Source organism: Apodemus sylvaticus, chromosome 9 (genome assembly GCF_947179515.1).
Source record: "Apodemus sylvaticus chromosome 9, mApoSyl1.1, whole genome shotgun sequence".
Taxonomy (NCBI): domain Eukaryota; kingdom Metazoa; phylum Chordata; class Mammalia; order Rodentia; family Muridae; genus Apodemus; species Apodemus sylvaticus.
The window spans coordinates 28,630,884-28,648,789 of record NC_067480.1 but is presented as its reverse complement, the minus strand read 5'-3'; the positions used below and the strand labels follow the sequence as shown (position 1 = coordinate 28,648,789).

General features: G+C 40.6%; 1 protein-coding gene across 16 annotated transcripts in view; it reads right to left on the bottom strand.

Moving 5' to 3' along the window:
• Positions 1–10,441: 10,441 nt before the first annotated feature.
• The window catches only part of Trip12 (thyroid hormone receptor interactor 12), a 119,107-nt gene continuing 111,642 nt past the window's right edge, over positions 10,442–17,906 (bottom strand). For all 16 annotated transcript variants that reach the window (XM_052193466.1, XM_052193464.1, XM_052193470.1 and 13 more), the window contains 6 exons: positions 17,246–17,410; positions 15,002–15,166; positions 13,166–13,279; positions 12,709–12,803; positions 12,360–12,463; positions 10,442–11,780 (listed from right to left, as the gene is read on the bottom strand). In XM_052193466.1, coding sequence (XP_052049426.1) covers positions 11,584–11,780; positions 12,360–12,463; positions 12,709–12,803; positions 13,166–13,279; positions 15,002–15,166; positions 17,246–17,410 — 840 coding nt within the window. In that variant the 3' untranslated portion in view covers positions 10,442–11,583. The remainder of the gene's footprint in view (positions 11,781–12,359; positions 12,464–12,708; positions 12,804–13,165; positions 13,280–15,001; positions 15,167–17,245; positions 17,411–17,906) is intronic.

The following is a 17,906-nucleotide window of genomic DNA, read 5'->3' as shown; positions in this document are numbered from 1 at the left end:
ATAAAGATTTTTTTCTCTTGAATCATGAACGGCTTTAAGGAATAAAATAGACCATAGACAGGCTGGAGAGATGGCTCAGCGGTTAAGAACACTGACTGCTAGCCGGGCGGTGGTGGAGCACGCCTGTAATCCCAGCACTCTGGGAGGCAGAGGCAGGTGGATTTCTGAGTTTGAGCCCAGCCTGGTCTACAGAGTGAGTTCCAGGACAGCTAAGGCTATACAGAGAAACCCTGCCTCGAAAAAACCAAATCCAAAACAAAAACAAAAACAAAAAAAAAACAAAAAACAAAAAACTAAAACAAAAACACTGACTGCTCTTCCTGAGTTCAATTCCCAGCAACCACATAGTGGCTCACAACCATCAGTAATGGGATCCGATGCCCTCTTCTGGTGTGTCTGAAGACAGCTACAGTATACTCATATAAATGATATAAATGACATAAATAAATCTTAAAAATTATATATAAAAAAGAAAGAAAGAAAGAAAAGACCATAGGCAAAACCAACTGTTTCAGAGCTGGGAATTGTGGGCAGGGAGTGGGAAACAGAAGACGCAAACCTGCTCAGGAGCTACCGGAACTGAAGACAACAGTTCTGCCAACAGAGCCTCCAGGGGTCAGCCCAGGACGGCTGAGCAAGAGGCAGAGGCCAGAAGCGCAGAATGGCAGGAAAGGAGCAGAGCAGAGGAGGGGAGCAGAGGGCCTGAGAGCGAGGGAGGGATCGTTCACCACACGGCTCCGCAAGGCTCCGTCACGCTGCTGCTCACGTCCACGCAGTGAATGCTGCTGTCAGACTGATGGCAGCACAGCAAAAGGCAGCCCAGACTGGAGACTTAGCTGGGCAAGACAATGCTGTACTTTTTCTTACTTATCTTAAAATGATTACATTGTATTTATTCTCTGTGTCTCTGTCCTCAATCCAAACCGTGCCCCCCCCCTTACTGTCTCTGTCTGCTTCCCCACTGTATGTGGGGGTTGGTGAGGTATGGGTGTGTATGTGTGTGTGTTCCTCCTGCCACTGTGTGCCTCAGAACTTGAGGTAGTGGCCTTCACCTGCTGAGCCATCTCAACAACTATTGTTTTCCCTTTTTATTTAAAGATTTATTTATTATATGTAAGTACACTGTAGTTGTCTTCAGACGTTCCAGAAAAAGGCGTCAGATCTTATTACAGATGATTGTGAGCCACCATGTGGTTGCTGGGATTTGAACTCAGGACCTTTGGAAGTACAGTCAGTGCTCTTAACCGCTGAGCCATCTCTCCAGCCCCTTCTACTTTTAAATGTTAAATCTATTTCTAAAGCATACAATATAAAGTTCTCGATAGCTGCTCCACAAGCCTGGCTCTCCTTGCAACTGGATGACTCAGAGAAAATACTCCTAAATAAGGGCCTTTCTGATTTAAAAGAAGCTTAGCTACCTATTTCTCTTAAGTGTCCTGAACTCCAGTCACCAAGGCAGGATCCACCAAGCCCCAGGACCTGAGTTTGACTCCTCAGAGCCCACGTGCTGGAAGGGGAGAACCATCATCAGAACACGCCTTGATCTATAAATTACTCTCTCCACACCCAGCCTTAGTCTCGACACCTTCACCTCCCTCAGTTATTGAGTAAATGTTGTGGAAGCAGTTTTGATGTGAAGTAAAAACCTCTAAAGATCTAATCATTCTAAAGATAATAACATTAGCAACTCTTAGAAAAGAATTTTTTAAGAACTTTGAAAACATGCCAGGCAGTGGTGGCACACACCTCCAATCCCAGCATTTGAGAGGCAGAAGCATTTGTGAGGTCAAGACCAGCCTGGTATACAGAGTGAGTTCTAAGACAGCCAGAACTACATAGAAAAACTCTGTCTCAAAAAGTCCAAAAGAAGAGGAAGAGGAAAGAAGAGAAGAAGTGGAGGTAAAGGGGAAGGAAGAACTCTAAAAATCAGGAATTAAATGGCTCAGTAGTTGGATTAACACTATATTGAGCAACCTCTCTGGCCTCTCTCTTCTGGCCTCCAAGTGTACCTGCGCTCATGTACACAAATCCATAAACACACATACATGCATACCTTTAATTAAAACCAACGTAAGTTACCCATCTATCAGAGGGACACTTATTTTTAAAAATCAGCTTGATCTTGTTTTTTAAGACATAAATTTTAATTTAAACCTTTTAAGTAAACAAAACTCAGTGAACCCTGGGATTTCCAAGAGCTATGACATACCTGGCAGTCTAGACAGCTATGTACATATTCTGGGGCTGTGCACACACCTAGAAAGTATTGAAAAGGCTATGAACTCTTGGACTGGCAGTTTCTTCATAAACCAGAAGTAAAAGCCAGGACAGAGTTGTACACTGCCTCTGGACACTGAAAAAATGACCCACAGAAGGTTGCTCATATACACACACGGGGTCCCTTGGGAAAGGCTGGAAGACCTAGCAATCCATCACTGAAAGAGATCTTTGTCTAACTCTTAGGTCTGTGAAGCTAATGGAGGAAGAATCTAGACTTTACAGAACTGATCTAGAAGAAACACTAAATCATAACAATCATGACGGCAACAAATTCCACAAAAGGAAAAAAAATCTCATTTCTGGAACTGATGCATCATACTATCAGAATTATCCAATTAAAAAGTAAAAGATATGTAACTAATTAGAAAGGATGCTTCACACTAGGGTTGAGTGGGGAAAGCAGCCAAAATTTAAATATTAGCAAAGACTTTTAAAGTTACAAAGGGTACATTCAAATACCCAAAGGAAAAGCTGTATGAAAAAATTAAAGAAAGTTCTAAGAAAAGTGTCTGATGAAATAGGGAATAGCAGTAAAGGAATGGAAATTAGGAAGGAAAGAGGAACAGAATTTCTAGGGTCAAAAAGTTCAGTAAGTGAAATAAAATGCTCAGTGGAGAGGAATTCAGAGGCTTATTAGAACAAGAATAAGGGAATTACTGAACTTCAAGATAGGTCAGTTAAGAGGAATAGGAAAAAAAAGAATAAAGAAAAATTAATAGAGACTCAGAAACCCTGGGACCTCATAAGAGTCCAATGCGTGTATAATGTGAATCACAGAGGAGAAAGGAGAGAAAGGAGAAGGCAGGGTATTTGAAGAAATGTCTCAAACATGTTCCAGGGTTTGCTTCCAAGCCCACACTAGAGGGAGAGAACAGACCTTCAAGAGAAGGCAACAATGGGTCATTGGGGGCCATGCCCTCACGGGGGATCTAGAGAGTCTGCTTCAGTTGACCTTTTTCTTTTTATCCTCTGACTCGTGTTATATTAAGCAGATTTTCTCAGTCACATTGTCACTGGGCATGCCCAATGCCTAGCACAATGGGTCCACTCAATCGTAGACAGGAACGTTTAAAAAAAAAAAACTATGAATCAAAATGAACCTTTCAGTTTAAAATATTCTTCAGATGTATTGTTATAGCTAATAGGAAGTTTACTAACATGACAGCTGACTTCACTTCAGAATCGATACGCAAACGTGGATAGCATGTTCATGAAAGAAAAAGAGGAACTAGATGACTAGGTGGGTAAGAGTGACGACTCTTGTCCAGGATCTGAGTTTAGGTGCCAGCATCCGCATCAGGCAGCTCCAGCTCCAAGGGGTCCACAGTCTCTGGCCTCAGCGGGCACCCATACTCACAGGGACATACCCCCACACAAACACATACATTGCTTAAATACATTATTATTAAAATAGTAAAAGTAAATCTTAAATCAGAGTTTTAAAGATTGGGTTGGCTCTTTCTCTTCCAGTCCCAGACGCGGCGGGAGCCACGGGTTACCGTGCAGACATGGACAAGTCCAGAAACCACACCACACACAACTAGTTCCACAGATGGCACAGAAACGGCATCAAGAAACCCCGGTCACAAAGATACGAATCTCTTAAGGGAACCCCAAGTTCCTGAGGAACATGTGCTTTGCCAAGAAGCACAAGAAAGGTCTGACGAAAATGCAGGCCAACAATGCAAAGGCAGGGAGTATGTAGCCATCAAGGCCCTTGTGAAGCCTCAGGCCATCAAGCCCAAGATGCCAAAGGGCCCCAGCTGCAAACTCAGCTGCCTGGCTTTCATCGCTCACCCCAAGCTTGGGAATCGGATTCAAAGCTACATGGCCAAGGGGCGTAGGCTCTGCCAGCCCAAGCCCAAGGCTCAAACCAAGGCAGAAGCCAAAGCTCCAGCTCAGGCTCCCAAAGGTGCCCAGACCCCTATGAAGGCCCCATAGAAAAGGTTCCTGCCAGTGTGAAGGCAGACTGTTGTGACACACCTACCCACAAACTATTTGCAGATGACCAGTGTCCTATGTTGTTTTTACAAATACACTCGAGGAAGATCTGTTTAAAAGAAAAGATTGGGTTGAAAAACAGGAGGGACTGGGCTGAAGAGGAGGAAGCTTTGGGAGCAGCTTCAAGAAACTTAGCAGGAGGGCTGGAGAGATGACTCAGCGGTTAAGAGCACTGACTGCTCTTCCGAAGGTCCTGAGTTCAAGTCCCAGCAACCACATAGTGGCTCACGACCATCCATAACGAGATCTGAAACCCTCTTCTGGAGTGTCTGAAGACAGCTACAGTGTACTTGTGGATAATAAATAAATCTTTAAAAAAAAAAACTTAGCAGGAATTAGACACCAGGGAAGTAAGCAGGAATGTGACTTGGGGCTAAAACAAAGAAGTAGACTTCAGGCAAGAATTTGACTTCAGGCTAGTACAGGGAAGCAGGCTCACATGTCTTGGTCATCCTGATAAGCCCCTAGAAACAATAATCATGGGACTTTGTTTATTGCCTTGTTTGTTCCTTAACCTAGAGCCGACCTTATTATTTGCATGTACTTAAAATGGTATAAAAGCAGATTGGGGAAAAAACAAACCTGCTTCAGTTTCCCAACAGGTTGGGGTCATGCTACAGTGTTGTCTTTAAGTCCTCGCTCTCTTTCAGGAGAACCGGTTGACTGAGCTGGCTTGGCTTGGCCACTTGGCATTGAATGTGACAAAAGTGGGGCTGGTGTCTTGACCTCCTAGACATCTAAGTAAAGTCAGAGAACCTAGAGCCAATTCTACATTCTGGCCATGGCTCTGCTGCTCACACTAGAGCCACACAGGCCCTTGAGCTTTCATTGACCTCTCTGCACCTGCAACACAAGACTCCTGGATCAGATGACAGTGCCAGGGGCTCAAAGAGCCGGCATCCGGGGAGGGCTATCCAATACACACCTGCTCCAAACACTTACACGTCCTTTCAACAAGTTAGACTAATCCTGAGGCAGCTGCCATTCCACCAATCTACCACTGAAGAAGGCAGACAAGCCAAGATAAAAATCACTCTGTGACAATACTTACACATCCCTTCAGAACTGCTGTCTAGAAAGGACAAGCTCTAGACCTAGTCAACCCACTAGTGTCACTAACCTGAAACTCCAAATTGTAACCAAACCCTTTAACATAATAGCTTCTTTCTGGTTTTAAGTGATTCACAGTCACAGAGAAGTGTCTCTGAATATTTAAATATGCTTCTCAAATATTAAGCAGAACCCTCAGGCTATGGAAGTGGCAAATTCTTTCAGCACCATCTCCACCTGACCAATCCCTGCCAAGTTTGAGACTTTTACCAAAGGGCGGAGGGACGGTCAGCCATTTATACTTGCTGCTCTGGTAGAGAACCCAGGTTTAGTTCCCATGTCCCACCCACCCATGTAGATGTGATGGTCAAATGACTCCAGTTCCAGGGGCCAGCAATCCCCAGCAATCCTCCCATCTCAAATCCTTAGAGCTGGAGTTACAGGTGTGTGGGGAAGCTCATTTTACATGGGTGTTGGGATCCAACTCTGACCCTCACACATGCTCAGCAAGCACTCTTAACTGCTTAAGCGTGCTGCTCATTTAATGCTTGGAAAGAAGATTCGGAAGTACTCTAATGCAGAGCTTATGTCAGAATACAAGCTTTAAAACTACTGCTGTCCTGTATAGATCACAGCTTAACACAGGTCCTTGGCTGGATAACCCAGATTGGCCTCAAACTTGAAATCCTCCTTCAAACACAAAAGCCTTCCTAGCACTAGGATTGCTAAGAATACACCTCTGTACCTGGCTATATGTAATGAAAGAAAAATAACATTTGGGGAAAATGTGAAAATTTCAATCATCTAATATTTTGTATGCTAACTGTATGTTGAGCATTCAAGAATCTTGCCAACGACGTTAACCCAAGGACTGTGGAAAAGCAGCAATGGAGCTTATTTCCTCCATTTCCCCAGAAATGCTGGAGTGAGCACTAATCCCTCAATATTCAGAAATCACAGCTTCTCAGCACTGGAGTTGCATACTCGGCCAAATGTGAAAGCTTCTTTTCTACCGAATGTTTCTGGATGCCAAGTTACTTAATCCCCAGTGTTGCTCTTCCATATTTTTATCACTTGACCTTCAGATCCACAGGGACCCAGATTGGGCAATGCTGAGATGTTCGGTGCTTTAAAACAGCAACCTTAGAAGGGGGAAAAAATCAAGGAGCATTCAAGGCTTCTGAATCCACATCTGTGAACCTCATCTATGCATGCCATGGTGAGGAAATGGTATAGCCACAAATATGTCAGAACCTGGAGATGTTACCTTAGATAACAAACATAAGACCCCAAGCCCGTCTTCTTACCAAGTTTACTTCAGTGGTCCTTAAATTCACTCACACCTGTCTCTATGATCATAATAGAAGCTGGTTAACCCTATCAACTTGAAGCCTAAAATCACCTTGGAAGCCTAAGGTTGTACCTATCTATGAGGGTACTTTCAGAAAGGCCTCACTGGTGAAAAAAAGACTCACCCTTCCTGTGGTCAGCTCTGTTCCATGAGCTGGACCGAACGAAAAGAATGTGAACTGAGCATCAGATTAGTATCATCTCTCTCCTGACTGTAGATGCAATGGCCTATGATCCTGCTACCATGCCACCTACCATGGTGGGCTACAGCTGTTCTTGATGATCTTCATGAACCAAAATAAATCCTTTCTTCCTAAATGACTTTGGCTAGGCATTTTGTCAAAACAATGAGAAAATTAACTAAATACTGATGGAAGTGCCCCTATAGCCAGGAAGACCATAGGGATAACATCCCAGATAGAGTATCTAGAAAAAGCAATGGATTCCCCGCTGGAGGCTTCAGAGTGAGTTTGGTGGAACTAACCCCTTTAATTTGACCTCATCTATCAAAGTAACCTTCAGTTCCATGACAAACTTTTAAGGAATGAATTGCAGATTCCCACATGGGAAGGTAATTACATATCAGTCAGGCTTTCTTACAAAAACTGGGAGAAATAACACAGGGGACTGGATCACCTCAAGTTCATATACCTGACCAAGACTAGTTCAAGAAACAGCTTAAGTAAAGAGGGGCATGAGAACTACATGGCCACTCTGGACCTGGCACACAAGTACATTGGCTTCAAAAGGGATATTGTGCTATTGAATATTGGCCCAACAACTGCTGCTAAGTTTTTAAAGGTTTGTGCTGGAGAGCACAAACTCCTCTTGCAGAGATAAACGCTCTCTAGTGTTCTAGAAAATCTGTCCCCAATGTTGTTAAGATCATCCCCTGTTACTTAGTTTGGCTCCTAGCATTCACACCATGCAGCTCATAACCACCTATTAACTCCAGGGAAATCTGACATCTCTGGCCTCTGTAGATACAAACCCACACACATAATGAAAAAATTCAAACTAAACCATCAACAAAGTCCATTTATGTGCTGATATCAATTCCCAGAACTACTTAAACCCCAAGGTGCTGCTCCCCAGTCCCCAACAGAGTCAGAAACACAGCTTCACAGTGCACTCTTATTTAGCAACAACTCCCTAGTGACCTTTTTTTTTAAAAAGGAAAAAGTGTCCCACCCCTCCCTCGCATGTCCAAATTAGTTTCAGAAATAGACCCATTGACATGGGTAGGACAGCCAGCCATGACAGCCAAGGAGTGATCTCTATTGTCTCTGCACATTAGTGTCTTTCAACAACTCCAAAGGCACAAAGGCTTCACCAATGCACAAGATCCCTTCAAGATGAACACCTTGCTCCAGCCAGCTAAGCGCTCTCCTAGTGTTCTAGACAGCCTGCCCCCAATATTGTTAAGATCATCGCTGCTACTTAGAAGTAGCTTTTCAAAATACCATCCACACACTTCAGGAAACCCCCTCTGGTTGTACATAAAGTAACAAAACTAACCATGAAGGATAATGCTGTTTATTAAAAATATAGTCAGGACGTCAGGGCATCGATGCAATTTTACATACACACTTGGTAGTCGAAGTTCCATTATTCCAGCAGTTTATATATAAATGTTTCAGATCAAAAGAGAAAGAAAACATTTTACAGAGACCAGTTGCTTATCAGTTTGGTCATGAGTCCGCTTGTAGTAAAAATAAAGCTCCCTCTTCCATTACCGAAGAATGTCTCCTTGATACAGAACAAGTCTGTAGGCATTAAGAAATTTCTTCTTTGCATTAATAATTGTTCATTTGAACTTCATAGTATATGCCAACTTTTTGGCCCAGTGAAGTGCTGTGAGCTGTGCCAGGGCTATTACTTATCTGGGTAACTGAGACTTTCCAGTGGCCTGTCACTAGGTCACTCTTTACTGTGGATGCCAGCTACTGCAGCACCAAACCTAACACCTATGTAACACCTTTCAAAAGAATCATACAAAGCAAAACAGTTCCAGACAATATTCCCATTACAACGGATAAAACAAAATGGGTCAGAAAACCAAAGCATATAAGAAATAGAAGGCATTTCTGTTAGTAGAATGAAAAGACTAGGCATTTTGATGCACTTTTACGTAATTTCCTCCCAACAAATCATTCTTGGAATAATGCTAACCTTCCTATTTCCTGAACTTGTACTGATTAGTAGGTAAGAAATGAAAAAGGAAATCTCAAAATAAACCTGAGAACACACCACAAACTCTGCCACTGAGGCTGGGAGATAGCTCAGAGGGGTTGATGCTCGAGCCACAAGCACAAGGACCTATTGGGTCATCACCAGACACATTTTTTTAAAAAAACGGTCAAAAACCAAAACCCCACAAATCTAGGCATGGCTGCACAGTGCTGGGGGGGGGGAGGGGGAGTTGGGGGGAGATAAAGGCAGGAGGATCGCTGCTAGGCAGGGAAAGGGATGGAGACAGTCTGCCTGTGAGATGCAGAAGCTAGTGCTCTGTCCTTGCCCCTCATACATAAGATGCCCAAGGAAGTTACTCTTGAACCAGAAGGCACCTGTTGGCTACACCACTCTAAAGGTGTGCCTAGTTTCACAGCAGCCAGACACAAAACTCCTCACTGCTTTCCTAATGTCGGTGGCTCTATGAAATCCTTTTGCTGGACTAAGCCACAACATCCACTGCCACCTAGACCTAGAATGTAGTTTACTCCCCTGGGACCAGGAAGAGGTTCTGTTAATATCCTGACAACATACTGGAGTAAACAGTGTTGAAAGCATACCAACCATGCCTGTTGTTAGGTCCCTGAATCAAACCACTGGAGCATAGAAAACCAAGTGTACATACCCCTAGTGTACAATAAAGCCTCTCTGCTCAGAGAGTACTATAAAGTATGATCTTCCTGACCCCAAGTTAACCACAGGTCCCAGGTATTGAGCAAACTTCTAAAAGTTTGATGACCAAAAGCTTTTCAGTGACCGTGGACTCTGAAATATTCCAGTCAGAACCATAGTAACTATTGGATAGATGCAAGGAATCGATGAAGCCAAATCTGCCAGCACCACAGGTGTAAAATGCAAATACATATTATTTTAATATGAAATATCACTTTGTTTTATACAGATGTCTACATTTTAACAGATCTTTAAAAAGTGAGGGGAAACAATGCTATTTTCACACAAAAATCTTTGTGCTCAGTTTGTAAAACAGGAGACCAAGGAGCCCAGATCCCATAACCATCAAGGTGAAGCGGCAGAACCCAGTTCCCTCCAGGTAACATTGCCACTTACAAACCTCTGTGAGCGGATACCTCCCAGCCCCAACTCCTCCCCACTGACTTGGCAAACTCTTAAGAGATTTCTCTCAGCAAGGGATGTTTCCACATAAGGCAAGGTCAGTGTAGAACAGTTACAGCAGTAAACTAACCCACTACCTTCCTTTTGGGTGATGGAATAAAGAAGGCAGCTCTATGTCAGTACAATTAGTTTCTTCAAAGTTCAGGTTTGTTTTTAAATGGTACATCTCATATTGAAGGCGATGAAGTCAGAGTTCAAATTTATTAGTCTTCATATGAGCCTCAAAAAGAAAGAGATCGGCTTCCACTTCCTTTCCACATTTTACGTTCTTCAAGAAGCTGTAAATAGCAGCAAGACCCGCCACGGCTTGACTTGAGCCACAGGACAACTTACTTGCACTGTGATGTAAGCGCTTAGACAGGTGGGTGTGACAGCACAGAACTAAAAACAAAAATGGTGAAGCAAATCTGTTTTATTTTTAGGTAAAAACATTAACCTGATGGATTATTGCAGATCTGAGAAATGAGCACACAAACAAATGGACAGCATTGCTTACAGGTGCTTTGATCTGTGTGGAGACAAAGGCTGAACGGTTTGTCCGCAATTCACGCTGGGAGAAGACAAAGACTGAGAACAGAATCCACAGGAGTAAGGGAGGGGGAAAATCTTTTTTAACTCCAATACAAGGGGAAAATTAATTCATTTAAAACTTTACCCCAATTCAAAATGGTCTGGCCATAGAATAAATCCTGGCTAGCCCAAGCTGTGGACCTTTTAACCTATACAGAAAAATGAATGAGCTTTCCTCATTTCCTCCTTTTCAGAGGACAATGGAAATACCATGTAAACAGACCTAGTGTGTATCACTTGGCAAAAAGCCAAGCGTGCTCTGTGACTATTTTAAAACTAAGCTATAAGAAAAGTCTACCTACCTAGCTACAAAGGCTCAATTATACTGAGAATATATTTCAATTGAATGAATTTTAGATTGTATCTTAATTTGAATGAACACAGGATGACAAGGCCCAGGGCTAATGAAACTGTGTGTGTTGTATTTAAAAAGCAAAACAAACAAAAATCAAATACCAAACCTGTATGAACTGCAGATGCAGCAATGAACTGGAAAAAGAAAATTAGAGAGAGGTGGAAGGCACACAGAACCCACTTACTAAACTAGAGTTGTCAAATACACATGAATTTAATGTCTGTACTTTGTACAAGAGTTGTCTTTGGAAGAAACAAACTGCAGACTTAGCTAGATGGATACACACAGCCCAGAATTAAACTGCACAGCGACATTTATTGTTCCAGCCTGAAAAAACATCCCTTTGAAATTTCACACAGCAAAGCAAGTTAAAAACTTCACTCATCAAATAAATGATAATTTAAACAAGAACTTGCTAAAGAAACCTCATCACAACAATGCTTTAGGGCCTGATCACTTAAGTCCACAGGGCCATTATGAATTATAATCTGCAAGCCGTTTTCCTACAACAAGAGGGAGGAACATGTTTCCTTGACTCAGGTGACACAGAAAAGAAATCATGATTTTTTTTCCTTTTGCTGTAACAGGCAGACACTGATTTCTTGTTGTGATCAGGAAAGATGGAACGACTGTTGGCCTTCTCTTGCTGCTATCAACAGTTTGTCACGCATTATCTCAATGCTCGAGTAGTCCGGCAACTTAAGATAGTTCACACAAGTCATTACTGACGGTAAGAAGTCATCTGGGTTTTCTGTTGATTCAAATGTCTTGCGCACAATCGTCAGAGGTGGATTTAAACTTCGAAATCCTAATTAAGAGAAAGAGTTCCAGAAAATTAGTTTTTTTTTTAAGATGGCATTATCACAAGATAGAACACAAAGTATTCCTCTCTTCTGCCTAATGATGGTCCATTGGTTAAGAACACTGGCTATCTTCAAGAAGACCCAGGCTCAATCCCCAGCATGCATGTGATGGCTGACAGATATCTGTAACTCTAGTCCAAAGGAGGATCCAATACCTTCTACTGGCCTCAGACATGAATGGCAAGCAAAACACCCGTACACAAAATAAAAATTAAAAAAAAAAAAAAAAAAAAAAAAAAAGCCCACCCAAAATAGACTCATTCAACTTAATAATAATCTACTGGAACTTAATCTGGAATTTAAAACATACCAACACTCTAGAATTTTATCTAAGCAACTGTTATATTTAAGGCAGTCTCTGAATTTCCTTGCCAGTATTATTTCTTATCATATTCCTAAGCAGACAGACTGGCACCTCAGAATGGTAATGGAATAACTAATAGTGTGCACCAAGTAATAGACTGTCTCCAAAGACAAATGATTCTTCATTCCCAGAATAAAGGCTAAGCACAGACACTACCCACCTCCAACTGGCAATCGTGGGCTACCAGTCACAAATTGGAGAAACAACCTCTGCTGCTCATTGTCAAAACTACTGAGAATCTCAAACAAGAACTTCACAGCCCGACTAAAACAAAAAAGTAGAACAAAATTATTTTGTGTAAAATGCAACTGTAAATATACCAAACCTCACTTATAATCACTCATAATCAATTTTCAGTTATCATTACATATGAACTCATTACAACATACTTTACAAGTTTATTTCATAATAGCTGAAATCTAAATGGAACAACTTTAATAATACACAATTTTAGAATTCCCACAAAATTCCTAGCTATTAACTGAAGAACTAGCAGAGTCTATACTTACCTGTCATGAGTATAGCCATGATCAGGCCTGCAGCATTCCATCAATGTCTTTGCATCCCAAGTGTCTGCTTTACTGCCACACAGGAGCTGGTCCAGCTATAAGATGAAATAAGGGTAGACAAATAGTACACAAATAATCTCCATCTCTAAGAGCATGACTTCCAGTGTGGAACACCAAGTCCCCCTTCACATGGGGGGAACACCATGGCCCACAATCTAGGGTAGAATGCTGCTGCTGTACTTTACCTCACCCAAAGACTCTACCTTCCCTCTATAGAATTAATTACTCCTTCATTTAACAAACTTTCTTAACCAGACATTTCCCTAGCTTTCTCCAAACTCCAAGCCCTTACTCCAAAATCCTATAGACTGGTAGGTTTTAAGCAACAGGGTAACTATTTTGCTATGGTGACCACATAGATACAGGTGACCCTGTGTTGTTTAGATGTGCTGCTCACCTCTTCTGGGTAAAAGTACTGAAGATGGCTGAGCGGGAAGACCGATTCAAACCCATCTCTGAATGAGTCAAACTGCCGACAAACACCTTCATTTAGTGCCCAGAATATCACCAACTGCAAAAAGAAGTCATTTTAAAACTTCAACAAGATCCCAAAACTATTTACTACTTAACATGTAAGAAAGTATAGTAAAAGACTTTCTAGAATCACTATGACACTGAACTTAAAAGGTTATTAAGCTAGGTGGTGGTAATGTACGCCTTTACTCATAGCACTTGGGAGACATACAAATCTCGTGAGTTTGAGGCTCACAAGGCCAGCCTGGTCTACAGAGCAAGTTCTAGGACAGCCAGGATACAGAAAAAACTTGTTTCAAAACAAAATTGGGGGGGGGGGGAGGAGGCTGTTAAATCCACACACTATATCAGTAAAAAAGCAGTCAGGTGAACTTCTAATTTGGAGATTGGCCAAGTAAAAGAATGTCAAAACTGCCACATTCATTTTTACACTATGTTTTAAAACTTTATCCACAGAAAACCCTTCCTCCAAAAGAGAATCACACTGTCCTACCAGAAGCGAAAGACAACGTCCTTAGAGATTAAAATGATACTGAAATTAAAGAATAACATTTCAAGATCTTTAATGAGCAACTTGTCATGTTGACTTCTAAATCCTGTCAAGGCTTGAGAGCTATCCTCTTCAGTGTGCCTAATCTTAGAAACAGATACACTTGGACAGGCAGGAGAAAATTTGATTTAAAAAAAAATAAAAACAGCTCTAAATTTACTCATCTATCAGTAGCCTGGGTTAATTTGCTGGTTCAGAGAATATTCAGATAGATGAAAGAAAGTCCTACTGTTTTAAAACTAATACTCATTAAGTATTTTTAGAAAAGCCAGAACATGAACACATAATATGTTGGAAAGCTGGAAAAGCAGCTTTCCCAAAGACAACAAGCGGGTAAATGGGAAGACAGCCTCCTTAGTTATTCAAAGGAATCACTTATGAGGCACAGAACTGCTGGGAAGTCAAGGATCTTGGATATTATCTCTCTTTAAGGAAGATAAAGAGACTAGAGCTAAAGGTTTTAGAGCTCTAAAGTCCCACACAAGTTAGTATGGAAAGTCAAGGTTTCAAAATGAGTACTCTAGCTTATATCCAATGTTCATGTGAAGAATAAATCCAAGCAAACTTTTAAGCACTGGGAAATAGACAGCTTGTAAGTTTATTTGTGTATGTGTGTACAATAGGAAATAGTTTCTCTTATATTTAAAAATGTAAGTCTAGATTTGTAAATACACCTGAGAGTGAGCCCAACAAACATATTAAGTGTAATGTATGTGTACTTATGTTTTTAAAAGCAATTTGCCTTAAAATAAAGGCAAAAATACACTTAAACAATTGATGACTCCTTTTCACTGGTATTTCTTCTTAGAGGAGAAAATTGTGTAATGCACTGTATTCGATCAAGTTTAAAGATGGGTCAATTAAGATAACATGTGGTATGGAGAAAAGTGGTAAGTTTTTTACACAAACATGTTTTCTGCACAGTAAACCCTTCAGCCCTAGAGCTCTTCTCAGTCTGGAAGGAAGACAAAGTGTGGAGAGAGGTAACACACAGAAGCTTACAGAGGCTAAAAGGACCTCCTAAGAGCTGTCTCAATGGTATGTATGCAAGGTCTTTAGAAAAGATCCACAAAGGTAGAAGCTAAGGAACCAAGTTTTATCAAACCTAAGTACCCTCCTCTTAGGAGCACAGCAGACAAATTCCTACTCCCCAAGACCACATAGGGAAAGAAAAAAAAAAAGAAAAGAAAAGAAAAAGATAATACATACTCTTAGGTATTCTTCCAAATTGTGGATAGTAACTGGAATATCCTTCCCTCCTTTCTTCAATTCAATGTTGGGAAACCCAGGCAACGTAAAATCCAATCCTAGATCTTCCACTGAGCAGCCATTCATTGTAAGAGTTTCCAATGCATATTGTAGACTCTCTTTGGTCTTTAATGGGGGGATAACAATGGGGAGGGGAGCACAAAAATTCATGTAAATTTATATTGTATTTATAAAACATAATCCTTTAACAACTGATGGTTCCTTTAATGCCCAGTTACAAATTTTTGGTCATATTCACCTAGTAAATCACTGGAATCACAAAGGAAATAATCTTAACCTCAGGATATAATTATATTTGTAAAGAGAAACAAGATTGTTGGGTATTTTCCACACTGAGAAGTTACTGCTCCCTTTAAGCACACTTAAATCACATACTAGACAAAGTCCTTATTAGATGTCCTTCTTAAGTTTTAACAAAATAAAAATTGTTTTTCTAAATTCTAGGCCAATATTAATGGACCAAACTAAGTATATACCCAAGAGTAAAATATGAAGAAAACAATATAGATAATATACTACCTAGTAATGGCAATAAACTTTTCCCAGTGCCCTACAAGATTCAAGTGGAAAGTACACATTAGAGGTGTTAACTTCTGGACGGTGTTTGTCACAATGCTAAGTGTACAATTAGCTGAGCTGTATCCCCTGCCCACCATCTCCCTGTTTTATAAAACATACAAATTGGGCACATTATTTTTGCTCAGATTTTACCTGTATATTTGCAGTGCTAAGGGACCACACTCCACCACAGAGGCAGACACTCCTGCCTCTGGAATCTAGCCCTGGAGCTGCTAGACTAAATTCTTACAAGATAAATGGAAATGTATTAAAGTTAAGTCTGGTCTAGTATAAAAACCAGAGAAACTTAACAATACATTCTCTTTAAACCTGCTCTGGTTGTTCCTCATGTTACAGATGGTTGTGTGATCAGGGGGAAGAGAGTTTGGATCACTTTAATCTGTGACTGGTTTGGTTTAGAGACAGGTTTGTTTTATTTCTTAAAGTTCATTCCAGCACTTGTGATTTAGAGGCAGGAGGATAAAAAACTTAAGATAATCCTTGGCTACACAGCAAATTTATGGAATACTTAAGACCTTGTCTAGGAAAGGAAGGAAAAAAGGGTGAAAAAGAGAGGGAGGGAGGGAGACAAGGAGAGGGGAACTGAACTTAGCACTTTATACATGCTAGTTTAAGTGATTACACTTGAGCTGTATAGGCCCAGCCTGTCGGTAATCATTAAAAACCATTTCCAAGTTGGGTGTAGTGATATAAACTTGCAATGCAAGCACATAAACTGATGGGGTAAAGGGGAGAAAGAAAGAAAAAGAAAAGTGCCTTTCTGAAGAATTCAATGAGAAGGTATCTGCTAATGCCCATCTAAAATTGAAGACAAGTGGTTTTATAATTTCCACTAGAAGTATAATTGGAAACAAGACATTTATTTGTTGTTGTTAAATATTGCAGAGCGTATCTTGTGAAATTATGATTCTATTAGCACACATTAACATATGTTAAGGGAAATATTAAGCATCTCTCTATTAAAATGAAATATTGCTGGGATAAAGAGATGGTTCTGTGCTTAAAGAGTACATGATCCTCTTGCAGGACCTGAGTTCATTTCCTAGCACCATGAGGCAGGCCAGCAACTGCTTGAAATATAAAGTCCCCTTCTGGCTTCCAAGGGTACTACTGGATGCAAGTTGTATACAGACACACATGCAGGCAAAAACACTCATCAAGATAAACAAATGTCTTTTTAATTTAAATAAATAAATAAATAAATAGATAAATAAATAAATAAATAAATATTACTGTAAGATTAACCCAATCAAATACAAACCACTTAACAAGCCTGATAATTCTAGAACAAAGAACTAATCTAGCCTTTAATCCCAGCACTTGGGAGGCAGAGGCAGGTGGATTTCTGAGTTCAAGGCCAGCCTGATCTACAGAGTGAGTTCCAGGACAGCCAGAGCTACACAGAGAAACCCTGTCTCGAAAAACCAAACCAAACCAAACCAAACCAAACCAAACCAAACCAAACCAAACCAAACCAAACCAAGCCAAGCCAAGCCAAGCCAAGCCAAGCCAAGCCAAGCCAAGCCAACCAAACCAAACAAACAAAAAACAAAACAAACAAACTAAAAAACTAATCTAATGCCTGGGACATCTCTCCAGACCTACCTGGGATTTATCCTGCTCCAGTCTTTTCTTCTGTCTGACAATGTCTTCTAGGTGATATACTGATCTGGCTACAACAGGATCAATGTCAAATAAATCATGAGATGTCAATGAAGTTTCCTGCCGCAGCATCCACTTATAAAAGGGCAGGCCAAGTGGAAGATCCACCTGAAAGGAAACATGCAATGTACATTTCACAGCAAGCTTATGACCAAGTACTTTATAAAAGTCATTTGGAAAGGTAAAATAATCTCCCTCCAAAAGAAAAAGTAGTTTAGGAACTGTTTCTCTCTTTACATGAAATTGAGAGCCACAAATTGGGACCCAAATTTCTGCCAGCTAAATTTCAACATGCTAAAGAATCTTTTTAAAGCACTAACATACACAAAAAGAACACCAATGATGAATATACAATATCTGTAAAGTATTTTACAGGAGGGCTTCTGAAACACTAAAGTGTTCCTTAGTGGAATTTTACTTTATTTTGAACCAACTAAACTCAATATAATTCTACTTACATATTTAATATTCTGAAATCAGACAAAGGAAAATGAAGTACTTATTTAAAACACTGAAATGAATGAAACTTCTAAAATAACTGATGAACTGTATACACCTCTTTAAAGAGAATGTACATTTGTGGGTTTATCAGCTGAAAATGTCT